Source organism: Colius striatus, chromosome 7 (assembly GCF_028858725.1).
Source record: "Colius striatus isolate bColStr4 chromosome 7, bColStr4.1.hap1, whole genome shotgun sequence".
Taxonomy (NCBI): domain Eukaryota; kingdom Metazoa; phylum Chordata; class Aves; order Coliiformes; family Coliidae; genus Colius; species Colius striatus.
The window spans coordinates 28,156,751-28,183,267 of NC_084765.1; the positions used below are offsets into that span (position 1 = coordinate 28,156,751).

At 37.0% G+C, this 26,517-nt stretch overlaps 1 protein-coding gene across 10 annotated transcripts in view; it reads right to left on the reverse strand.

The window, feature by feature from the left end:
* The window catches only part of HERC1 (HECT and RLD domain containing E3 ubiquitin protein ligase family member 1), a 103,110-nt gene continuing 76,593 nt past the window's right edge, over positions 1 to 26,517 (reverse strand). For 6 of the 10 annotated variants that reach the window (XM_061999389.1, XM_061999385.1, XM_061999388.1 and 3 more), the window contains exons 48-78: positions 25,730 to 25,904; positions 24,727 to 24,997; positions 23,655 to 23,868; positions 22,654 to 22,910; positions 22,019 to 22,146; positions 21,095 to 21,222; positions 19,052 to 19,252; positions 18,075 to 18,205; positions 16,600 to 16,799; positions 16,037 to 16,151; positions 15,531 to 15,677; positions 14,876 to 14,977; positions 13,700 to 13,873; positions 13,088 to 13,381; positions 12,280 to 12,345; positions 12,040 to 12,165; positions 11,569 to 11,707; positions 10,928 to 11,109; positions 10,073 to 10,228; positions 9,450 to 9,572; positions 8,771 to 8,873; positions 7,996 to 8,165; positions 6,505 to 6,643; positions 6,098 to 6,267; positions 5,562 to 5,731; positions 5,226 to 5,391; positions 3,935 to 4,011; positions 3,276 to 3,528; positions 2,835 to 2,987; positions 1,585 to 1,890; positions 1 to 664 (exon numbers count right to left, since the gene is read on the reverse strand). In XM_061999389.1, coding sequence (XP_061855373.1) covers positions 479 to 664; positions 1,585 to 1,890; positions 2,835 to 2,987; positions 3,276 to 3,528; positions 3,935 to 4,011; positions 5,226 to 5,391; positions 5,562 to 5,731; positions 6,098 to 6,267; positions 6,505 to 6,643; positions 7,996 to 8,165; positions 8,771 to 8,873; positions 9,450 to 9,572; positions 10,073 to 10,228; positions 10,928 to 11,109; positions 11,569 to 11,707; positions 12,040 to 12,165; positions 12,280 to 12,345; positions 13,088 to 13,381; positions 13,700 to 13,873; positions 14,876 to 14,977; positions 15,531 to 15,677; positions 16,037 to 16,151; positions 16,600 to 16,799; positions 18,075 to 18,205; positions 19,052 to 19,252; positions 21,095 to 21,222; positions 22,019 to 22,146; positions 22,654 to 22,910; positions 23,655 to 23,868; positions 24,727 to 24,997; positions 25,730 to 25,904 — 5,222 coding nt within the window. In that variant the 3' untranslated portion in view covers positions 1 to 478. Of the gene's footprint in view, positions 665 to 1,584; positions 1,891 to 2,834; positions 2,988 to 3,275; positions 3,529 to 3,934; positions 4,012 to 5,225; positions 5,392 to 5,561; positions 5,732 to 6,097; positions 6,268 to 6,504; positions 6,644 to 7,995; positions 8,186 to 8,770; positions 8,874 to 9,449; positions 9,573 to 10,072; positions 10,229 to 10,927; positions 11,110 to 11,568; positions 11,708 to 12,039; positions 12,166 to 12,279; positions 12,346 to 13,087; positions 13,382 to 13,699; positions 13,874 to 14,875; positions 14,978 to 15,530; positions 15,678 to 16,036; positions 16,152 to 16,599; positions 16,800 to 18,074; positions 18,206 to 19,051; positions 19,253 to 21,094; positions 21,223 to 22,018; positions 22,147 to 22,653; positions 22,911 to 23,654; positions 23,869 to 24,726; positions 24,998 to 25,729; positions 25,905 to 26,517 lie in introns of those variants that run through there. The other 4 variants (XM_061999391.1, XM_061999390.1, XM_061999393.1 and 1 more) reach the window with 3 other exon arrangements.

The following is a 26,517-nucleotide window of genomic DNA, read 5'->3' on the forward strand; positions in this document are numbered from 1 at the left end:
GATTCTTGAATTTGCTTTATTTTTCTCTGCGTAAGGAACCCTGCACAGGCAATTCAAATTAAGACAAAATAAATATGTGAATATTCATGTAAAACTGTCCTTGCTAATGAACAATTATACACAATGTACAACTCTTCATGTTCACTGAGAGGGCTTACAAATGTACTATTCCCAACAAAAATGCACCAAAATGTCTCCATGCAAACTTATCAAAAGTGACCAAAAAAGGAGAGTAAAACGTACTGATCATACTTTTTTTGTTTTCATTTTCCTTTTTTTCCTTTTTTTTTACAATCACAAAAAAATAAAAACATCTAATTTTTTGTTACATTTAGAGTAACTAAAATGTGGCCACTGTCTATTAACATCTGTTTTTATGCTCCTAAAACATCTATGGTTACTGTCAAATTATGTCAACAATGAACTGGACTTAGGGCACTATTTGTAGTAAAAGGAAGATGACTTTGTTCACAGAGTGTTAATAATCTGTGTCTGAGCCCTCTGCATTGTCCACATTCCGTGAGAGCATGTAATTGTCCATGTCTATAGACCTGCAATTATTGATTGCATAGCGCAAACGCTCTGCCATGATTAGTTGACTGGAGTAAGGTGGGAGTCTCAGTTGAAAGAAACAAGTCTGTGAGGTAGGCAAGCTGTCGTAAGGCTGTGAAATGGACAAAAGGTGGGACACTGTTAAGTTGTGAATGAAGCAAAGCCCGCAACATATCCATATTTCATTGCTCCCTCCCTTCCTTGTCTCTATCATTCAGCATTTTCGCATTCCCTCTCAAAACTCCTTTTAAGAAGCAGACTAGTTTCCCTTGTTCACATCAATTGTTTCAACCTTAAGCACGTGCCAAATCACTGCTCTATCACCTGCTCTGTAAATAATTCAACACACTAGTTATGGCAACCATTCGAAAAGTTTTGGGTAAGGCACTACTGCTTAGCAGCCCACTGGAAAACACCAAGCGACATTCAAATTACATACTACAGTGTGCCTCAACATGAGGCAATTTGAGAGACACCTAGCCAAACGTGACTGTCAAAGCACTGTTATATTACATTTTGCCAAGTGTTTGATTCATGTAGTTCACAGAGAATGTGCTTTCACTGCACAAAACCCAAAAATAATGCCAAATGAATGCATCCTGTGTGTAAAGTAATATACTGTAAACTCCTTCCAGTGGCTTTAAGATGTTAAGACTTCATTAGTGGTCCTACATTGCCACATAGAGAGATGTAATTTTTTTAAAAAAATAATTAAAATTATCAAATGAAAAAAGGAACTGTAACAGGAAATGACTGTAGACAAGTTATAACAAGGTTTGCTTCTTGTGCAAGAACTTGTCTTGATCTCTGATCATGTAACTGCAGTAAATTCACCAAACGAATTAAGATGGAATTCACTCAGTGAACATCCTTCTACACATTCAAATGTTTGGTTTTAGTAGCTCAGAGCATATCCCATCCCCTACTTTCTGTGTAAATCTACAGTTATAGAAATCTGTCTCCTGTTGACAAAGGACAGATTATACTAGACAGGAATAATAAAAACAACCACAAACAAAACCAGGATCTTACCCTATCAACCTTCATTATTTGGAATCGCTGAGAAATATCAGCTGTGTTGGCAGGCAATCGAGATCTTCCTGACACAAATCTCATGAAAAGGACTCTCTCCTCATTTGAAAATTCTTCAAGGGTATGCCAGAACCACTGTACCAGCTGATGCTGCTCATCAACTTCTCTGTATCGCACAACTTTCTTCAGCACTTCAACTGATATTTCTGGCATTCCACAGACCATTTGCTCCAACTGCTTAGCAGTCAGAAGAGATAACAAAGGAACTGGAACAATCCAAGACATTCCTTCTCTTACAGCAGCCACCTGTTACCCAAAAAAGAAGAGACACTTGAAGTGCAATTGTCCTACTTGCTGCACCACCCAGAAGCAAAAGTAGCACATCAGCTGAGAACTGGGATAGACAGAACCATAGAACGTCATCCACATGCATCCCCCTAAGGGTTGGATCCTCTCGCAAAATCCTGGAGAGTACTACAGGTATTTTTAAATGTAACTGCATGTTACATTAAAACAAAGTTTTGATACAAGTTAGTACAAGTGATGACAGTTAAGCTAAAGAAACATGTAAATCCCATACATTTGAGCTGGAACAAAGCAGTATTTGTAAGAGTCCCACACTTGTTCCAGAAGACTTAGGATTTGATACCTCCAGCAAGAAAGTCACTTTGCTAAGGCAGATAATATCATGCATGCATCTGTATCTTGAGATACAGAATTTCCCTAGCATGTAAGTAGTATACTGCTTCCACAAGCTTCACTATACAAATGACCAAATACACAAACATAAGCAAACAGGTAAATAACACTTCTCAAGACACATTGTGAAATATTTGTAGTTTCTGTGCTAAAGCAGAAGAGAAATAGTTTTAAACTAAGTAAATGCTTGTCACTAACATTTCCTTTAGCTAGTCTGTGTTGCTACAATGTCCAGTTACAGTGCACAGTATGCACAACTGCAGGTTATTTTCTTAAGTGGGGCTGACAGTTGAAGTTGGGGCTGCTCTAACAAAAGACAAGTTCTGACTTCTAAGGTTCTCTTGTCAACCGAGCAATTACTAAGAAAAATGAGACTAATTTAAAACAAAATCTCAGAACGGTTTGTGAGGTAAAAGAAAGCCCCAGGGACCGAGGTGAGATGCAAAAAGCCAAGCTTTCCTTATTCCCTAATAAACTGTAATGGAAACTTGCACCAACCTAAAACACTCCTTGTATTAACAACGGTGACAGGGTCCCAACGAGATTCTTACCTGCCGGTCCATTTCATGGAGCCTGTACTCAATTGCCCTCTCCACGTATTCTTTCCTGTTTGAAAAGGTAAGTGGGATACTGTTCCCTCCAGGTATTATGGGAACCATTTTACCATCAGCACTTTGGCCAACAAAAGAATCTAAAGGAATCATCTGTAATGCAGAAAAGGAAAAGCTTGTTCAGTGTGAGTCACTAGTGACAGTTGTACTTTTAATATTTTAATATTAAATTAATATTAAATTTAATAATTCAAGGTTTAACATTTTACTGTCATTCCCACAGAACTGTAAGAAGATCCCAAACTATTCCAAATGCACATGGAGTCCTTGTTATCGCAGTAACAGACACACTGAATTACAGAAGTACTGATGTTAAGGTCCATTTGCTGAAAGTAACCTCTTATAGAATAAACCTAAAAAGCTCCAACTTTCATATCCTACCTCATGGAAATTTTCTTCTGTAATCCCACTGTCTTCAATGTGAAGAATGCTGTTGAGGGTCTGCACATAGAGCAGATCTACCTCCTCCAAATCCTCCAAGATGAGTGGGATACAACAAAGTTGCTTCCATACCATTGGAGCCAAATGAAGATCTAATGGCTTTTTTGTACGAATAGCTACACCCATGAGAATGCCCAGGAACTTAAACTGCATCAGATGTTCATCTAAACATGCTGAAGGGTTAAAGAGGAACCTGAAAGAACAAAGTTGCAGTGAAAATACGCTACTACTATCATTCCTATGCGACTTCATCAAAGGACAAAACAGTTCTAAGCACAACACAGTTAACTGTCAACACAACTATCAGCAAGGGGTGTCCAAACAGGAAGATTGTTGTTATCTTTAGCTGTTAAAATAATGGAGGCCAAGATAGGCAAACCTAATCCTGACCACGAAGGCTGGCATTCTCTGAATTCTGCCATCAGCAACAGGGCAAGTTCATGTTAAAACCATGCCCTCTCCTCCACAATAACAACCGTAATCAGAAGGAAAAAATATACTAATCATGAAGTCACTTAATTTGGTATAAAGCAGTCAATAGAAGATTTTAAATTTCACCTACTAACATCTATAATAAAAGCAACTCCTGGAAAACTTACCTATCCCTATTGTAGCCTACTTCAGCTGTAGCATTTGGGGAAGGAATAAGCAGGTCTACTATTCCAGTTTCCAGTTCCTTAAAAATCAACAACAAAAAAGCCACCTTAGTCACAGGGAAGAATAAACCTATCACAGAAATACTACAACATTGTAGCATTACAAGACAGAATATTCCACTACAGTGATGATACTCCTTACAAATTAATGTTAAACCTTAAAGAGAAAGTATACATGGTAGAGATGTTTAGCCAAGCTATACACTACTGGTGTACCTTTTTCAAGAACTGAAAATGAAGAAAATCTTTCAATGAGTTATGTTCTGAACCTTCATCATCCCTCACATTTAATGTAAACTGTCCAGGAAAGAATCCTCAAATTATGCCTTGAGCCATTACCCAAATCAGCCCTTCTCTATTCTCACAGGTTTCAGAAATTCTATCAATGAACAGAGTTCTTCAGTTTCTGCCGTCCTGTATCCTAACTAACTCTAGCCCTACCCTAGCTTTTGGCCTGTCCCAGACTAAGCAGATGCACTAACTGTCCTCACTAATTCTCATTCTTTGGGTTTTGAGATTCCCAGAAAACTAAGGAACAACCAATCTTCTCCAGCCAGCACTGTCTTGAATGCTTCTCCTGCCTACAATCATAGTCATGTCACAGGGCTGAGACACACCTTTAAAACTATAAGCAGTACACGTTAACAGTGACCAGCTCTATCTTAGCCCTGCTAGTCCAAAGCCTTCAGTGTCCTGGTGAATCAGAAGAGACAGCTATGCTGAGAACAGCAATAGAAAATAAATAATAATGAATAAATAATAATAACAAACAAGGCAAAAACATGCTTTCTGCAACTGGTCTCCTTTCCAGCACTGATCCTGAGAGGCTACACATATGAGAAACATCTGCCTGAGGTGTTTCGGTATTGTATGCATGGAATGCACTGTCATCACAGAACATGCACAACTTCTCTTACAGATGGAATCTACAGGACAGAACAGGGGGCTGGCTGTAAACTGCTCCCATAACACAGAGGCGCCATCTCAGAGTTCCAAGATTATTCTAACTGCTCTAATACTACTTCTAGTGGGGCCTTATGGCATCACCTTACCACAGTCTAGGAGGTCTTCTTTATCCTCTGAAACATGCCAAAGTAGGCAGATCTAGTACTGTGGCTCAGGACTGAAAAACAAGTATTGCTAAGCTACCAAAAGGAAAGTTGAAAAATACTAAAAGACGCCAGAGAGAACAACAACTCTACTCAGGCATTTTGAACCAACAGACTTTCCATACCTGACACATTTCTGTAATAGTGTCATCAAACACTCCACCTGCGTCATCAGCTCCTTCTCCAACCAGCTTCACTTTCCAGGCACGGGAAGGTAGGCGAAGGTCTGACGCATTCAGCTTTACCACTTGTCTTGCTATCTGTACAAAAATGGGCTTGCATTTCCGACCTCTGTCGAGAAAAAAAACAAAGTACAGAGACACAATGTGAGTCAAACATACAAAGGCTGCCCAAGTCATTTGATTAACAAAGGTGTACAGAGTATGCTGAAGTTACAGAAGATGTATGCATATGAGGATTTATTTGAGGTCTAGGATAATGTCTGTAAAAACAACACTGACCTGGTTGATATCCTTTTCACAGTAATCTGTGGCCCATAGTTTTTCCCCTGAACCATTGTTTTTCCTATAGAGCGTACCATGGGGAGTGTGTATACTCGTGGTGCCAGCAAAGGCCTTAGCTGTCCTTGAACTATTCCCCATGTTCCAGCATTGTAATGAGATGTACTGTTCTGCAATAAAGCAGTATGAGTATTAATAAAAAGATATTAATTCAATTCTTTACAGAATATAACCCTTCAGTAATAATCACTAGCAGGATAATGTTTCAGGAAACCGACAGGTTAGCCCTTTCTGGTTTTAGCTTTGAAGCTAGTGTAAGCTTTTGGAAACTGAAACACCGGCATGTCAATGCAGATGTTAGGAAAACTGTGTAACAAAGTTTGGTGTGATCTGGATTTAGATCTTCTTTTATTTATTAAAAAAAATATGGAACCCATTATATAGATCCATTTTGATCTGGTCAGAAACTCTCTAGCAATATGGCGTAACACAACACAGCTAACTTGTTCTGGGTTTTTCTTCAACCTGAATTTTACCTGGTTATTGGGACTGAGGTTAAGTAATCTCCATGAAGAGTACATGAGGTCAGAAAAATGGTACAGCAGTCGGAGTCTTGCTCTTACTGTATGAATGCTCACTTCTTTTAGTGCTCCGTACTGTGGCGGAATGGCATCAGGTAAACCAAGCTGTAAAGGCACTGAAACACCTACCACGGAAAAGGAGACAAAACATTGTTTCATAAAAGGTAGCTGTCCTGCTTTGGCTGGGATGGGAGTTATTGGAATTAAACCATGACTATAGAAAAATTAAGACACTAAGATAACTTGAAACCCATTATGGATATAAAAAAAACCCCACAAATTTTCTCCCCAAAGTTCCTGTGGCACTCATCCCCCCAGAAACAGTAAATCAAATGACTTAGCAAATAATCTCAGTTCTTTACCTGGAGCTCTTGGTGGAACAAGTGGAGCCGTCCAGGCAGCACTGTGGCAACGTCCTGCTGAAATCTGCCGAACGTTCTTTCCTTGCAGGACTGTTATTAGGGTTGGTTCTCTGACATGGTTTGTATGGCCCAGTCCAAGCTGGTAATATATAATAGATGTAAAGTGGACAAAGCAGAATCACCAACTGATGACATTTCTGAAAATCTCTACAAAGTCAGTGCAAATGGTAAAACTTGCATTCATTCACAGCATATACTGGGATAACAAAATATTTACTGCATTTCTCTTGTTATGCTAGCATTTACCTTTTATTTTCAATAGAATATTGTATCCATGCTCAATGGGAGCAGCAGATCTAGCTGTCAGAGACCTTAAAACAGCTAGAGATTTTTTGCAAGCTCTTTTTCAAACTGAGGAGCTAATCTGTGCTGCTAAGTCATCTGTGTTGCAGTCTCTCATGCTTAGTCAACACAGCTCTTACATCTCTTCTGTGCCACTTAAATACCATTTTTGTTCTAGCAAATAAATTCCTGCAGCGGTTTATGAAAACATGGTTTGCGTAAAAAGGAACTTTAGTGAAGCTGTTCTGTCTTTTTACTGATAGTTTCATACTATATTCTGATTTCATATTCTAAAAGTGAAAAGCTCATAAGGATTTTTTTTACCACCTCATATAAAAGTTTTTGCACTGCACTGCAAATCATACAAAACAGGCTGTCAGAATGAAATTTCCCCAAATTTTTTACTGCAGCATTTTTTTCTTGTTTCAGAAACACAAAGTAAGCAGACTATTAAAAAACTCAAAAAACCAAAGAGGTGCTTCTCAGAAGTTATTCTGAACAACTTGCTCAACAGTCCGTCTCAAAAATAAAATCTATCCTGAAATACCAGAGGACAAATTTTGCCCAGATCTCCTGCAACATCAACAACCAACATATGAAGAGGCTCACTCTCATACTTGTAGCATGCAAAACTCAAAAAAGCTGAAGCCCTTTCAAAAATTCGACTTACACACAGGGTGAAGGAGGAAGATGGGCTCATGGGAAGGATAAAAGTAGGCTCCCAAAGGAAAAGAAAGATTTACTATTTACTGATTTTTTTCCCCCCGACTTTAAAAAATTACTCTAAAGAAAGTTCATTTATGTTTTCTTCATAAAATGCATCTAAAGAGTTCACAAACTGAACTGACAACAACCACAACTGTTATGATGTGGTTGATGTGATGAAAAAATTGGTGACAGCTCCAAAATGTGGTAAAAATTTGTCTTTTTTTAAAAAAAGCCTTTCATTAGAATAATTTGGGTAGAACATTTTCAGTGCTTTCCCAAACTATGACCATGTAAGAGCATGGCAAATAAAAACAATGGAAACGCCCAAAATGTTATTACGCTGGGAGGGAGCAGGAGAACAAAAATGACCACATCTGTAAAGTAGAATTATAGCCTTGTAAAGGTTAGAAATAAACAGGGAACAGTGAGAACAGTGCATACCTGCCCTTCAGAGTTGCTCCCCCAAGCATATACATCCCCTGTAGATGACAAGGCTAGCGTGTGCTCAGCTCCTACTGCTATGTCTTCAATGAAGACTCCTGACAGTAGTGGAACTTGTTGGGGTCTGTTGTGATTTCGAGCACGACCTTCTGGCAAACCTATCAGGCGATCTAAAATTGCAAGCACATATCTACGTATGTAAAGAACATTAAAAAGTTAATTTTACTTGCAGGCAAAAGTTAGAGAAGGACAAAAAGTAATTCTACATTCTCTTGGAACTGGGACACAAGTGCAAATGGTTAGGAAGAAATCCACTGTCTGCTAAAACAAAGCTCCTAGATCTAAACGTATGGTTTTGTATAATCTATTAATTAACCGATTTGAGGAGTTTAAACATGTCTAATTCAGTACACTTGGAAATTCTCCTGTCCAGACTTTTGAACAACTTGTGTAGGCATATGTTTTACTAGACAAAGTAACCTTTTAAGAATCTCAGTGGTTTTGGACGTGATTTCAGTGAAGTTTTAGGAAAACAGTCTTCAAAAAGTAAATAGTAAATTGAAAGGTTATTTTGAGAACAAACCAGATAGAACTACAAATCTGGATTTTAGGTCTATGTTGAAATGGCATTGTTGAAGTTCTGAAACTCAAATTAGGTCAGCACAAATCTAAAAAGTAGATTAGGTCCATTTTATAAATATATCTTAATACTCTGTTTTTCCTTGCAATACACACAGACCTATAGATAAAAGGTCCAAATATCAGATTGTCCTACCTTGTCCAAAAGTATATACATGACCATCTTTTGTCAGTGCAACAGAGAATTGAGTTCCACAGGCGACTTTTTTAATTCCAATTCCACAAAGAATATCTACTTTCTAAGGGACAAATGAAAGGAAAAAGAGCTATGGTATTATGAACATATAAACAGAAAGCAAACATGAATTTAGTCTATAACTTCTGGTTCCAAAAATAAACTTTATAATTCCCACTGTGCAATGCATGCATTGTAAATTAATTAATGTCTGTAAATAAGACAGTAAACCAAGACACAGTTTTCTCATTTTCTTCAATGAAACGAACACTTTATTCTATGTACAATGATTCAAAATCCCTTTTATTTACTAAGAATGAGAGAGGAGTGGCATGAGAGGATGTAGATGAGTGTGTAAACAACCTTCCTCACAAATTGCGAAGTAAGAAAGCTCTGTTCTTTAAGAAATAGTAAGATTTTCTCTTTTTGTGTTTCCACTGAAATAATGTCACTATTATTTCTGTGAAATCCCTTAAAGTATCAAGCTCAGCATAACATATCAGCAGATTTATTTATGCTAGATTGTATCAGAACAGCACAAGTAGATAGAATGAATAACTTCTGAAAATTACGCTCTGAATATTGCGTAACATGGAACAAAACTGAAAATGTATGTAAAGAATAATTTATGAATTCTGACCTGTGGTGAGGATTTTGCAGTGGAATTTCCCAAACCAAGTTTACCATAATCTCCATCTCCAAAAGCCCAAACCATTGAGCCATCAGTTGACACAGCTACAGTGTGATTGAGTCCACAAGCCACCTGGTTGAATAAGTAATAAGTTGCTAAAAACTGTGGTAATAACATTTCTTTCAAACATCCCAACTACTTTTAAGAGAAGAAAAATATGTTTTAAAAAATAAAGATCCTTTTAAAATCATGATGACCTCTGTTGCTTATGACAGAGTTTTAAATATATTTCAAACCACAGTAGTATTTTTTAGGTATTTGCTTCCCCTCAGCATCTAGAGGCAAAGGATAGTATGCTACACACGCTCATAGTTTAAGAATATAAAATAGCTCATGAATTCATGCTTTTAAAAACATCTAAATGTTGAAATGTTAAAAAAACATGAGTGGTTTTGAAGAAAGAGAATCAAGAGTCAGAAAAGTAATTATTTAAAAAATCATGCATAGTCAAATTCTGTCATCATAATAAAAATAACAGCCAAGGTTAAAAACGAACAAACCAAGAATATTTAAATATGCTGGAAACATCAGCTTTAAACAAAGATACATTGGTAGTTTTAGAGAAACCATGCCTGTCCAATCTGGTAACCCTCCAACGCTGTCACTCTTTCTGGAAGTTTCTTATTGGAAGTATTTCCAAGTCCTAATCGACCGTAATCACCATTTCCAAATGTAAAAAGCTTGCCATCTGCTGTCACCACAGCCGAGTGTTTGAAGCCACATGACATCTAGAAACAAAACAAACACGTTTTACACACATTTTAAATGTAGGGTGACTATTACATGTGAATATGTAACACCTTTTTCTCTCCCAAACCATAACACTTTTATAAAGAGTTACAATACAGCTATTTTGGTATTAATGATTTCTCCAACAATCCATCTGTTATTCTTATCAACGTAACGTTGAAGATGAAGAAAGGCAGCCATTTTGCATGAAGAAAGGCTTTCAAGTGAGTTTTGGGTTTTTTAACCAACTACTTTCTGCAAGCAGCTTGCTTTTGTTGTACAAATATCTTATATTTTTATAAAGAAACCTCCAGTCAAAGCCAAATATTTATTTCTGCACTATTATAATGCACACTTAATACTTATGAGTAGGTCTCTGTGACTAGTTCTGTAGGTCAAAGTCACCTGACAAAGATGAAGGGAAACTTCAAGATCATGGCTGTATTTTGATCCCTCTCTTCCACTCTCTTTCTAATTTTTAGTCTTCACCACTAACAACTGTCTATTAACAACAAACATCAACAATGAGCTCTGTGATATTAATATCCTTGGTTTGTAATACTCAGAGAAGTCAAAAGTTGCCCGTTTTCATTCAGTATTTGAATCCAAACTGTCAAAGACTAACAATGGTTCTGGAACATTCTTAGCACTAGGTTCCCATGCCTACAGTTCATAGGAAACAAAACATATTTTGAAACCTGCACCACTTCTTCTCCTTGTAGAGCCTCTATTTGCCTAGGCCTGCGCTGTCTGTCGCTGTTCCCATGTCCCAGTTTGCCATAATCTCCATCTCCCCAGCTAAAGACTTCTCCGCTTTCTGTTAAAGCCATGGAATGCCCATCGGATCCACATGAGGTCACCAGCTGTGTGACAACAAAGCCTGTTAAACAGAAAGGAGAAAATCAAGTTCATCATAAATCATAACAAACTCTTATCATACATTTACCCAAGTGTCCCTCGTGGTAGCCAATTAAGTCTGGGAAAAGTAATAAATCAAAATAACAGTTTTCTTGTTATAGCAATGTATTTATATTTGAACAAAACATTTTCTCATGTGCAACCTATGCTCCTGGTAAGCCATTAGTTTTGATGTGAAATGTTCCTATCTCGAGCCAATGCTTTTCCCTGAAATCTTTCTGAAAATTAAGAAACTATAGCACACTACTATTTAAATTGTAAGGAAAAATGAACATACAGTTTATTTGTTCATTTTCTTAAAGACGACAATATTTTAATGTGTAAATCTGTAACAACAGCATCAGTAAAAATATTTGTTAACTACCAAAATGCTTATTTGTGCTCTGCCCAATATCACTCACTTCAGACCCAACAGTTTTACCTTGCAGTGCTGAAATCACTGTTAGCACATGAAGATCATCAGAATTTCCTTGTCCCAGTCGCCCGTAGCTCCCTTCTCCACAAGCCAGAACTGTGCCATTAGCTTGAATGACAAAAGTACAATTCTGACCACAAACAACCTGTTTCAGAGGGACAAAAAAAAAGTTTTAATGATTGTGGTGTTAGATGCATCAATATTTAACCTCAATGTTACCTCAAAAAACAAAATTGGCCCATGCATTATGTTAAATCTGGTTTTCACATATCTAATACTGTGTGTTGTCAGATTTCAGTGGCTTCTTGGTTTGAATTTGTCTAATCAAGGCTACTTCTTCAGTGAAAACACATGATCTGGGGATACTTATAGTACATTCCAACAACAAATTGAAAAGACATTTAGAGGGAAACGTTGACCAACAGTATGAACAATACATGGCAAATCATTAAATGACGACTAGTTTTAATTGATCACCTGCTGAGCTTGAGAGAATGAAGGTGCTGCTACCGGTATCATGACATTTCTACCAGCTTCTGCTAACTGTCCATGTCTTCCTGCTCCCCACAGATACACGTCACATTTGCCTCCCAAATGCCAGTCCTGTGGAATGGCATGAAAGATTGTTTTAGAACAAGAGTACTTTCAATAGCTTACAATGTTTAAAAAGATATGAAAAAAAAAACCAAAAACCCTAAATCCATCAATTTTACTAACCTCTGGCCTTGACGTTGCCCAAGACATTATCTGTTCATCCATATCATTGATCCATTTACTGTTATCCTACACAATAAAAGCCACAGTTACCATGTTCAGTTCAAGAGATGCATGTGATTTTTCTGTCTTGTAATATATATTTTCCTTTCTAACTAAGAACAACACCGACATTCAAAGAACCTTAAACAGTATAGTAATAAGAATGAATGCATGCTGTCTCAAATACTTTATCTGTCCAGAGGCCAAGTATATTTCCTTACTACACTTATCTAGCAAAGATACTGTTCTCCATGACTTGTAATCCAAATGAAAAAAAGAAAAAACGAGTAAAATTCATGATGAAGTAATCTTTTCCCATTTATTGATACTTAGGGCTTCTTTAAGTTTTAATTGCAAACTCTGGCTTAAAATATTCTTATCAAAAATTTCAATTTTGGTTTACGTGTCATAATAACTCATAAAGACAAGCGACACTAGCAAAATAATTTGGTGTAGAAATGTGCTGAAATATGTCAAGAAGTTCCTCTAAAACCAGCACTCTAAAGTGCCACACATCTTGCTTCTATCAGGCATGACAATTACTGGCACAGTTTTGGGTTGTTTTGGTTTTAAACATGTGACTGACTTGCACTCATGTCATGACACAGAGTAATTTTTACAGTTATTAAAAAAACAAAACCCTTACTACTTAATTGCTGGTGCTTCTGTTAATGAATAGAAATCTTTACAGTTCAGAGACGTTAACTGCATCATGCCATATTCTCTGTAACAACACACTTCAATGTTCAGCCAAGACAGCACACTTTACCATGAGGAGAGTAAGCTCGTCCTCTGGAACAGGCTCCAGGTCTGGAACAGTAAAAGATTCTGGGAACTGTGCTCCCTTGGCCAGGGCTTCAGCAGCTTTTATGGTAGTAGAGAAACACTCTAGCCAGGCCCATTCGGTGGGATTCCAGGCTGAAGGATCAGGGAGGCAGTTCTGGTGATGAGGTGGTACTGGGGGATTGCACAAGAGCTGATCTAGGTGAAGGCCCACAGCGAGTGATGCCAAGCACTGCATGTAGGGACTATGAACAAGCTGGTCTCCACAAACAACGTGGGGCTAAAAGAGAGGGGAATGGGAGAGATACATTTAAGATGTAAAGCTAGAAGTAAGTATTAATCAATTCAGAAATAGAAGTCCTTCACAGCTAGCTCTGTAGAATAATACTTTCCTCCATGCTTAAACAACGTTTATCTAATATTTTACATATTCTGAAATTAAGAGACTGCTAGTTTTGAGAATACTGAAAGACATTTGCAAATAGGATGTAGGAAAGTCTTCTGGGTTCTCTATGGTAAAAGAATGAAAACAGTTGAGATTCTAACGATAGCTTCATGCAAGACATGAAGTTTAACCACTTGTATCAGCTCTTCTTACCTTTTCGTAGGCATACTGTTCCTGAAGCATTATCGGCAAACGTTCCAAGAAAGCCCGCATGCAAGGAGCCATATTCAATCCTAGAACTCCTTGCTGCTTCAGTGCAGTCCTACATGTTGCAAGGACGTGGTTGGAAGATATCCATTCTGATGTACAGTTCACTACCAACACATCCTGTTTAACAGCAGTCACAAGACACATTAGAAATTAAAAATTCATAAAGCAGGACTTCTCAGCTCCATTGATTTATCACCAATTATCTTAATTCCCATAGGGACCAGAACACACAAACTTTTCTGTCTTTGCTGGTGAATAATCTGCTGACAAATGCTATGGAGTAGCCACCTCCATCTGCCACTTCCTCACACTCTCATGGTAAAATTATGATTATCACTCCACGGAAGAATGCAAATATAGGAATAAGCAGAGTTCACTTCAGTGAATGCTGGAACCTTCATTTAAGATTCAGTTTAGGTGTAACCTTAGTTTATGATTTGCCTTGTAATATGACCTTCAATATTTGGTCTGAAGTGAGAAATGACTTGCAAAGAATCTCAAGAAACCACTTAGAACCACATGAAATATGACTCTACCAACGGAAATCATAATGTGCCATACTTCATCTTCACAAAAAAGTACTATCTTTTGGAATATAGTTATTTCAACTGTTATGAAACTTCTGTTCAGCAGTTCCTGACACAGTAAATCCTACTGGCATTTCTGAAGTAAATTCTACTGCTCCTTAAACATTTCTGAGGTTGAGGCTGATATAAATTAAGTTAGATCACCTAAGAATCTTATCAGCTGTGGGAAATTAAAGATTTCTGCATACAGGAAAGAAAAAAAAAAAAGTCATCTATCTTCTGCCTGTTTACTTTGTCCATTTAGAGCTTCTGCCATTAAATTGAGAAGCTGATATAAGCTGTGTACAGTGTTCTTTATAACCACCTTCTCAGAAGGATTCCACCCTGCCCCCCACAATTAAATATGCAACACTATTAAAAAAAAATCCAGACTTTTTAGGGTCCTAGCTTGAAAACGTAACAGAGTTAGTTAGGTATTTCTATCTGCATGTTTCCATAAAAGAAAAGGGAAAAAAAAGGAAAGAGAGAGAGATAAGTGGCATTTCTTTTAGTAAAAAATCTGAAAGAACATTACTCCAATGCATAGTGTCACCTTTGATCTGTTTGAGCAAGCAGCTACTCCAACTTCAGGTATCCATACTGCAGTCTGAATAGCTCCAGAACCTATCACAACACTCTGTAACACTGAGCCATCCTAAGAAAATGAGGATTGTGGTCAGTATGTATACACAGCTACTTTTCTGTTTAAATGCATACAATCACATTCCTAAAGGATGACATTTACCCAAGCTTGTCTACAACTAGTTAAAATCTGAAATGTTTATACCATAAGCAAAAAAAAAATCCTAACATTTTTACCATATTAAGGAGATAACCTAACTAAGGATTTATAAGTATTTAGTAATCCACATTATCTGACTTGGAAAAGTTCTCAAAAGTAAGACAATATTGTTTCCAATCAACCAGAGAGTGGTTGGTTCTGAAAAGCCTGACTAACATGACCAAGCCTACGGAGTGAATCAAGAGTGGAACCATAAAACATAAAATACTTGAAGTGTTAAGTACAATTTGAATTTATATTTTATTATTTCTAATTTTATACCATCATTCTATACCATACTGTCTCTACTGTTTCTAACCTACTGGGCAGGGTGGGGGGGAGAAGGAGAGCTAATTGGATGCCTTGACCATTTTTTAGATACTTATACTGAAAAATGAAACACACCACACCAAAAAAATGACCTTACCTGTAAAGACCAAATATTCATGAGACCACCAAGTCCACCAGACACTAATGCCAGCCCATCAGGACTGAACGCAACAGTCCGAACAGGAGTAATATGTCCTCTCAGTTGAAATACACACTTGACTTCTACAGCTTTTCTGTATCCATCCTGCAAATTATTTCACAGTTATGGAACAATGAACTGGTTACAGAAAACCAAATAATGCAAAAGCTTCTGAATTCTGCAATAAGTACTTATCACCCATAGAGATGAAGGAATTTCCATGGGATAATTAAAAAAGACCAGTACTATAAATTTTTATAAATCTTTGTTACATTACCATATTTTCTCCCTTTACAAAATGTTATCAACATTAAAGACTGTATAAAAATTTACATTGGTGAAATGAATCTTGACTTAGTATTATCTAGAAAAAAAATTAAACTCTTCTTAAATCTTAGTATAAATTTATCATCATTTTAAAAAATGAAAACAGAGAAACTTTTAAATGAGTTTACTTCTTTCACCTTGGCACTTGTTTCTTGGTCCCACCATCCTTCTGAGCAAGTTGACCTGGACTGCAATGTGATTACTATGTCCTGGGGAACAGTCCAGACACACACCAAACCATTGTGGCATCCTCTAAAGTCAGGATATATCAGAAAAACAGAGTAAAGATATTAACTTAAAATACCAGTAGTCTTTACCACCTTCCTATAAAACTATATTGTCTCAATTAACCTGGAAAGGCATGTTCCCAATGGATAAATTCCTTTTTCCTATTCTTCCCCTCTGTAGCTCTTCAATATTTACTAACAACATATTCTTAACAAAAATATTTGGGTGAAGCAAAAAAAATTTCCTGCAAGACGAACATACACAGGTCTCATGGCACGGAGAAAACAGTTGGTTACATGATCAGAGCCACTCTTTCCATTTAAATTATAAAGCCTCATGGATCTAATGGCAACTGGCTTACAGAATGAACAATATTTTAAAAATAGATAGAATTTTATTTGCTCTAGACTCTAAAGACTTACAGAAAAGACCAACTAAAGAGATATAGAAATAATTAAAAAGAACTACATACGTAGCTAGCAAAAGCTGCAATTTGGGTCCTTTCCCTGGAACAGAACACCAGGCAATGGCATTCACAAGAGCCGGATGGGAGAGTGAATGCAGCTGTCTCCAGCATCCTCCCATATATCCCCAGAGTCTGACTGTTTCTTCTTTGGCACATGTCAGGAGAATCTTACCAGTTGGATCCCACTTCATACTAACAATCATATCCTATCAGATTTAAAAAAAATAAAAGTCAGTATGAAGTAACACAGTGAGAATAGAGAAAATCTAACTCTTGGGGCTAATGTAACATTGAATTATTAATAACAACATTTGATTCTCAAACAAATCATTACTAAGAGAGCAAGTTGCAATTATGAAAGCATAGGGATAGTTTTCAGAACTGACAAATGAAAAGAAAATCCTAGGTTCCTGAGAGAAACTGAAGTGAAAAGCATCGGGGCTACAAAAAGGGGATCTCTTTTCAACTGTACACCTTTCTTTTATATTTTTCCAAGGAAGCTGACAGTTTTTCCTTCTTTTTTTGTATCATGAAATTGCAGTATGAATTATCTGATTGGTGCCTGGTTTGTTAACTCTATTTGGCAATGGGCCAGAGGTTTAACTGAGGTAGGAATGGAAAACAGCCCACCGTGAAAAAGGCGTGACTACCATGCTTCAAATACCAAGCTCATGGAAACACTCAAGATGCTTTTACTACACTTACACTTGACAAACTCTCCTCTTAGCCTAACACTTACACTAACACTATTAGTGTAGTGTAATTATTAGTGTAACAGCCTAACACTTACAGACTGTTAATGATTTATTATCACTTACTAGCAAAGTGAAGGTTCTAAATCTTTGCAGGTGCACATTTAGAAAAAAATAATAATCTTTTGCTTTGCATAGGAACTTTACAAAAACGTGTGACATATTATAATTTATTATGAGCACTTCTACAAACTAAAAGAACTATAGTATTTTAAATGCAGATATGCATAGCTATGTCCTGAAGTCACTGCTGTGACTGCATGTACATACACTTCACAATCTCTTAACAGCAAAAGCAGCTATAAAATCTATTTTCCTTTTTTTAAAAATTTAGTTCCTTTAAAATATATTGTGTTTAGTATTTGTATCAGAAATAGGCATGCATTCTTAGCATAAGCTGGAACACAACAAGTTGCACCCAAACACAAGAAAAAACTTCTTTCCTGTTCAGGCGAGGGAGCCCTGGCACAGGCTCCCCAGGGAGGGTGTGGAGTCTCTTTCTCTGGAGGTTTCCAAACCCACCTGGACACATTCCTATGTGACCTGATTGAGGTGAACCTGCTTTAGCAGGGAGGTTGGATTGGATGATCTCTAGAAGACCCTTCTAACCCCTGCCGTTCTGTGAATCTTGACTTTACAAACAGCTTTCAAACACAGAAAATGGCTTTAACAGATATTTACCAACACAAACTACACATTATTTAAAAAAAACACAACACCTAACTCTACCTTATGTGCATCAATCAGAACAATTCCTCCTTTTTCCAGTGGTTCCTTTGATCCTATTAGCAATTTTCCATCTGAATAGCCAACTGCAAATGGTCTGTCTTCACTGAACCAGGCAAGGCATGTGACAGACACTATGTAAACAGAAAACACAAAAATTAAATTTAATTGAATTTTACTCCTGCCAAAGAATTTTTTGCAGTGCCATTGTCTAAAATATCCTGTACCAACACAAATACTTAACCTGCTACTTTTGTCTGAAACATTTCTGGAATTTGTATGGTAAAGATAAAGCTAAGTGCCACCATAATGACAGCTTTTGAGATATTCTGTAATACTTTTTTCATTCTGCTTCTTTTTATTGAAACAATTTAATCTCTGTTCCTGATGTGGAAAAAAGGACTATACTAGGAAAAAAAAAGAAAGTAGTCTGAGTCCTATACGTTTATCTGAAATAGGGATGCTTCTAAGAAAAGCACTGACAACAGCTTGAGTCTTTCTTAGCACAAAGATAATGCTTTACTTCTGACCACAAAAAATCTGCAAATGTCCTGAAGAACCAATATGCAAAACCATGCAACGCTGCCAAAGACATGCTACTTGATGTCCCCTGGACTGGAACTATAAAGAAAAAATAGCAGTGACTGAAATAACACTGACTCCATGCTATCTGTAGACAGAGCAGAGACTACAGAGAATCTATATTGATTTTGTACAATGGTAAGGGATGTCAGGATTTGACTAGGTTGCTGCAAACTGTTTGCCTCTGCTGTAGGGAAATCAGGGTGCAGATAAGAGATCTCACAGACTATTCTCCCATGAAGGCAAGCGAATGAAGCTTGCAGGTAAGGTACCAGAAGTCATATTCCATGAACAATAATACAAAACTTAGACTATATACTTGGTTAATAAAATAAAAAAGAGCGTGGGTGTGGACTAACAATTTTAATTTCTACATAAATACTGATACAGTTACTTACCATCCTTTCTGTAGCAGTGCTCCAGTTCTAGCCGGTGCATGGTTGAAATATCTACAACTTCGATAAGACCAAGAGATCCATCCATACGACCAATTAATAATAATTCTGGTACATCTCCTGTCCATGCTGCAGCTGGCCCTTCTTCTGGCCAAGCTAGAGCAGATACCCAGTGGGGCTGAAGATCTAATAATCCTTTTCCTCCTAGGAGCCCAAAAAGACTTTTAAAACTACTTCATCTTCATAAAGAAAAGAAAACATCAAAAATACTTTTCATGGGAAAATATCAAGAGATCTTACTTAAAGCTAGGACATACTACAAATTCATGTAAATTACAAGACTACAAAGCAATGGTCCACTAATCTACTCAAAATCTAGCTAACAAGCTTCAATTACCAGTCAGGTTACATAGCTTTGTTACAGAAGGAAGCTAAATTCTTCAGTACTCATTAAATTTGTGGACTGGCTATTAACAATGGGCCGTGTAACTGGTAAACTTAAAAAGTGCAAAAAAACAGAAAGGAGTTTTAGAGATTACAATGATCAAGTGATTAACAGCCTTTCTCTCAATGGAGTTCTAGAGGTACTATGCCAGATCAGTCAACTGGAGCACAAATGACAATAAAATGTAAGAGAATCCAATGAAAGATGCCTGCAAATTGAACCATGCAGTGGGACAGGGCCTTTCCTGGGTGTCCTGGTTTCAGCTGAGACAGAGTTAATTTTCTTCCTAGCAGCTGCTACAGGGCTGTGCTTTTGGTTTGTGTTGAAAAAAATGTTGTATCTGAGAATTACTATCCAAGTAATTGATAGTTATTGCTGAGCAGTGCTTGCACAGTGTGAAGGCCTTTTCCACTTCTCAACCTGCCCTGCCAGCGAGTTGGCTGGAGTGTGCAAGAAGCTGTGATGGAGTATGGCCAGGAGAGCTGACTCCAACTAGACAAAGGGTTATTCCATACCACAGAACATCTACACCCAGTATATAGACTGGAAGCAGTTGGTGAGGAGGGGCAGATCATTGCTTGGGTACTGGTCAGCAGGTGGTGAGCAACTGCATTGGGCATCACTTGGGTTTGGGTTGTTTCCTCCCCTTGGGTTTTATTTATCTTTCTCTCTCTGTTACATTTCATTTTATTACTTATATTATTATCAATATATAATTGTTATTATATTTTATTCCATTTTAGTTATTAAACTTTCCTTATCTCAATCCACGAGTTGTACTTTTTTTCTCCCCGGTTCTCCTCCCCATCTCACTGGGAGAGGGGAGAGTGAACAAATGGCTCTGCAGTGTCCAGTGGCTTGCTGAGGTTAACCCACAGCACTCCATCAGATTTAGTCCCTCTCATCACAGTGCAATCTCATACATTTATCTAATTAATGTTATAGTATTTCCTCCTCAGTTGCCATTTCTCCTTACAAGCCATGAGATCACAATCTTTTGATCATTAGAAACTTTCATGAAATTAGTCATGGGCAATTTATCTACATTTCTTCTTGTGCAAGCACCATCCATTTGCTTACAAAGCTGCTTTTTCTCTCTGAGCTTCTCCTAGAGTTTCCAAGGTATTTATTTCTAAGTTTCTTCCTCCAAGACTCTTGTTCAAATAAATAAAACAAGCTCACTCATTCTACTCTCACTAGAAGACATTCCATCTAGATGACCACTCTATAAATCCTTCCCTCCATTTGTTTCAGTCAAATTTTGCATTCTCCTTGTTGCATGTAGAAAGCTAATTATTGCAGATTATAGGAAGATTTTGTCTGCATTTACAGAGTGATCAAGCCTCACACCTAAACACTTCTGATTCAACAAGGACTTATATGCTGCTCAGTTTTCTACTGAACTAGCTAAATAACACAGCCATTTGTGGTTAGTGCTTTTCTCTAATTAAATAAGTTTCCAAGACCTGATGGAAGATGCAAGGCATTTAAACACAAGAGTACACAGAGTTAAATATGGGGGTAAACAGATATTCACTAACTTAGCAGCTTGCCTCGAAATACATTGTATATCAAGTGTTCACAGCTAGTTAAGACCATACCATTGACTTGCCATATGTTCACCATCTTTTCGGTAGCTCCAGCCAGATATTTGCCACTGATGCTCCAACACACTAGAGACAAACTGAGATCACTGGGTGACCCCAGACTTTCTTCAGAATCACCTTCTCTATAACAGGATAAAATAATACAATTAGAAATGGGAATTTCCTTCAAGCAGACAGGAAAACAGAATTCACCAAATACCTGAGTTACAATCCTGCCATCACTGCAGATTCACATTACACTTTTTTCTCATAGTTCTATATTCTATTTAAAACTACTTCAAATTACAGAATGAGATACTAATTACTTCCACAGTAAGAAATTTAAAGTTAGGTTTCAATCAGAAAAAGATATTTAATTATCTTTAATGTTACCTAGTTGTATCTGAAATTTAACATATTTGGTGAGGTCAAAACTTTCTGGGAAGTCATGATATGAAACCGAGTATCTTGGACAAAAGAAATCAAAAAAGCACATCTTGCTCTCAATTCCAGTTTCAGTTCCTGAATCCCAGAAGTCACAAATTCTTTTCTCACATTTAACTCAAATGACTCCACTCATAATTACCATATTTTATTTTGGAACTGTACATTGGAATCCCCTGTAGGAATATTTGCATGTTTTATGACAATCTCTTATAGTTTTTATTTTACCTATTTTTCACTATATGAATGAATGAAGAGTATTTTTAAACAGCATTAACATGATTTCTTAATACTGATACTTATCAGCTTGATATTGAAGTTCTGTTTTCAGTTTTAAGCCGTATCATTTACTTTGCATGCCATAAACACAGAAACAGTCCCAGAATAAGATGAGAGAATGTCAGTGAAGGACATGTTGCAGGGTTGGCTCTTTTCATTATCTTGAACAATTACAGCTTAAGTTAAATATCTGACTGTTATAAAGAATCAACTTACAGCTTGTTGAGCACACAAGTTTGTTGCAATGAATACTGCTTCTTTGTAACATTCCACACTCTTATGGTGCCATCATTTCCACTAGTCGCCAAAAGTCCCTTTTTATTGCACCAAACACACATCATGACCTACAAATACCAAAACTGGCATTTCAATCTAAAGCTTAGGCATGTTTGTTCACTAATATTAAGCAAACACTAACCAACAGGACACAGCATTAGCTACGTTACTGAAATACACTGCAGCAATCATCCTTTTCTACAGCATTGTGTACTATTACAAGGATGCTAAACTGCATTCAGATCCATGCTTCACAGGCATTGCATAGAATACTGAACAAAAACATTAACTATTATGACAGAAAAATTAAGGCAAACTAAGATCTAGTCTAAGAAAAGATTTAGTGATCCTGCCGCCTTCATGTACTGTAAGAGCACTTTTATATCTCCTTTAATAGAAGGTTCAAATAAGCTTTTTTTTAAAAATCAGAAAATAACTTTACTACCACAAAATTACTTCTTGTAATTTTTTTAACTGCCTGAAATCATTTCAGTCAGCATACTCGTAAAATAACAGTATTTTACTCTGCAAAAGAGTATTAGAATTCATGCAATTTTGGGAGAAATCACACTCACCCTGTTCTGATGAGCCTCTAATTTTATGAAGGAACATTTTCGCAAGTCTCCCCCCATATCAGCCAGGGTCTGAGGAATAGTTTGATTATCTCGGTCATGCGCTGCAAGGGTTCGCACCAGCTGCTGAGCAGCCCACTGTCTATGTTGTGAAGACAACCTTGAAGAGAGGCAGCAAGCTGCTAGTGCATTAGCCAGCTCCAGAGGGCCTACAGCAGAAGGATCATAGGAAGGATGGGCATACAAATGGGCAATTAAACCTGCTTAAACAAAACAGTGAGATGATGCCTAGATGAGTACCAAACAGAATCACACAAATGAGCACAGCATTAGCCATAATTTCCACAAAAAGAAAGATATTAACAAACATTACAACATTGCAATCATGTTAATTGTTAGAAAAAACACTCTTCTGATACTAAGAGGAATAAAAACACACCCTCAAAATTTCACCAAAAATTCCTTAAGAACAGAATTATCAACAGCCTTATTACCACCATATGGAAAATGGATGTTCAAAGAACAAGTGCTTTCTGAACAGGAAAATGGCTCTTTTGACAGAGATAAGTTGCTGTCATGGCTGTGTCCTTCCCTCCCTTTAACACAGCAATGGCCTACTGTCTGACAGTTGTTTTTTGGCTTTCTCATATCTTACAGCAGAGGCAACACAACTTCATGCAGCAGAGGTTGAACAGCACTCTGGTGGCAGTAATCAACTGTTATTCCCCTTAATTCCGTAAGGTGGCACAAGCAAAGCTGAATGCTTTTAGCCATACATGGCTTTGAATACACACATGCCAGATTTTATTTTAATGTGGCAATTATGTAATAACATCATATTTCTTGGTAAAATTTGTGTACTAGATCATATAAGATCATATATATTAAAACAGGTTTCGTACATTTTTTTGAAGACATTTATCCATTATTCTAGCAAGTCTCACCTTAAACATGAGGAACTGAAGATTTAATTATTAACATTTAAAATCAAAGCTATATCATACCTTTCTTTTCAATTTCTGCTTTATCATAGTTTGGCCTCAGTTTGGCCCCTTTGTCTGCCAACAACGCTACAAGTGCTTGAGTGACCACAAAATTGGGAGACGTGACAAGTTTGTTTTCTTCTGCAATTCCTCTTAAAAAACTTGGCAAAAATTTTCGTTGAATTGGATCATCAACTGTTGTCAAGTTTACACCAGTTGCTGCAGAAATCAAATTCTAAAAATAAAGACAGACAATAAATAACCAGAACAAACACAAAAATTAATTTTGGAAAACTTTTCTAGTTGAACAACTCATGCAGAGTTTTAAAGATTTTCAGGGGTTTTTTTCTCCCCAGAAATTTTCAACTTCTCAGAAATTCTCACTTTTATTTTAGCAGGCAAAGATCATGTACAATGGGGAATTTAGGTCTCCTGCCCTGGGGAATATCTAGTCTTAATGAAACCAACTTATTCAGATCCAGGGATTTTAAAAAAAGGGAAAAAAAGTATCAAGTAACCAAGAATACCAACAAGAACCAAGAAGCTTATAAAAGAACTTTATAAAGACATGCATCTGGTGATAGGATAAAAAAAGTAGTAACACATAATAAAATCCATTATCCCATCCAACACTCATATTTCTCTACAATTACATTTCAAACTGAGAAGAACAGAACTTTTAACTACTCTGTTTAGAAGTTTCCTGACACATATGAAATCCTGTTGTATGTTCACAGCTGCAGATTGGGTCTTTCTAAATATAAACAATCTGAGCTCCATGTAGAGTTGACTCAGTTCCAAACCCCAAAACTTTAAACTGAAAAACTCTATCAATACAAGAACAGTCATTTTTGTCCCCTTGAGAAGAGTACTCAGAAAAAAAAAAAATACAGTTACTTGATTTTTACCAACAATAAAACATACTTTTATGCAAAGCCATAAACATGAACTCTAAGGAGATGCTCAAACTAGGGGCAATCTTGTCACAGTTGAGAACATAAAAGCACAAATTATCAATATGTACAAAATGGATTGCCACATCTCATGCATAAATAGTTTAATATAAATATTTACATTGAAATAGGAGTCCTACCTGTGTACATAACTGTACCAGCAGTTTTGCAGCACTAGGAGTGTTGGATGCCAAACAGCCTACTGCTGTACTCAGATAAGCAAGACAAGATATAGGCTTGCTTGTTTTGCTGTGTATTCCTCTAGATCGCTCTGCTGAACTTGACACAGTGGATGGACTTGTGGAGAGGCCTGCTCTCCCTGCTGCTGCGAGGCACATCAAACGAACCAAAGTTCTGATATCTGTTAATCCCAAGGATTCCAGACCAGCTGCCAGGCTACAACTGGAACCACTGTCAAAAAATGAACATAAATAAATACTCTAGGGCTTCTTAGTACATTTTAAAGGAAAGTAATGTTTGGATAAAACTATTCTCAAACCCTTAGAGAGTGCTGCCTGTCTGATTAGTTGGACATTGTTAACATGCAGGGAAGAGTGGAAGAAAGAGAAATTAATCTGCAGCCTCTCCACTCCTTTTCTTTTAAGTTGAAGACAAAAACATGTTATATAGACTTGGTCTAGCATAAATACATGATTTTACTCATAAACAAATTTATGAAGATAATTCATGTTTTGAGTTATGCTATGACAATAGGTACATATCCGTATCAGATCTCTCTGATGTTTTCACAGTTGCACAGGTACCACATACAAAGTCAATTTCTAAATCCTCACAGCCCATCCACTCCTGCATTTCATCTTCCTTCTGCTGTTTATCTCTAAATTCTAAAACTTGCTTTAAAAAAAACTTACTGACAAACACGGCATTTTTATGTTCTGAATGGCTGACATTACTGGAGGCTGCTTTCCATGTAAGATGTAGAAGTCCCTTTCAAATAGTTTGAAGATAGGATTCAGAAGAAAAAAAAATAAAATCAACAGAACTCTGTCACTTAATAGTATGATGTAAGCAGAAAAAATAAGAATCGTTATCCCAAATAAATAACACTGCATCCCTATTAAACACAACTTGATAACTGGTTACAAATGGAAAGGCGGAAGTGTTGCCAAGGTTGCCACCAACCTGACAGACAAAAGTGAGAGTGCTCTCATAACCATAGTTCTTGCAAGGAGGACTTGGGCAGCAGCTGTCACTCTTCTTAGGGCCATAACACGGTCATGTGGATTTACTAGGGCAGCCGCTTGCTCTCCTAAGGTTATCCTGCCAGAAGAGCTTTTTTCTATAGAGCCATGACAGCCTTGGAAATAATGATGATTTGTGTTAGTGTTCAAAGAAAAACAAAACATTATCATATAGCAACAAGCATATAAGCAAATTTGGCCTAAATTTGCAAAATTAGTCATTAATTTTTCAACATTACATATAGACAGAACTACAGTGATGAGCGAGAGGAAAGGAAAACTCCTGAAACACAATCTACATTCTATTTATTTATTTATGATTTTCAAAGATAGATGAGGACAACCTGACGATACTCAAGTTAATGTTAATTCTTCTGTTTCACTTTTCCATTAGAAGAGCCTACAAACTCAAATACTGATCCTGCTATTGACTGCTGACCAATACGCTGTTCAACAAGTCCCAGCTTAAATCCATGAATCCAGCTTTCAGTTCTGCAAAACATGCTACTTGCATCCGTTGTAAGACTGTGGTCATGGTTTTATTAGTAAATCAAAGCCCCAAGCCTTCAGTCAGTATGAATGTTTCCCACTCCTCTCTCAAACATCTCTATAATACAGGGACAATTTAGAACTTGTCTTCAAGTTCCTCATGGCAGGAGGCAGGAAACACTGTCCAAATATTTCTGTATTGCCCTTACAGAAATTACACCAAAAGAGACTTGTTTCCTG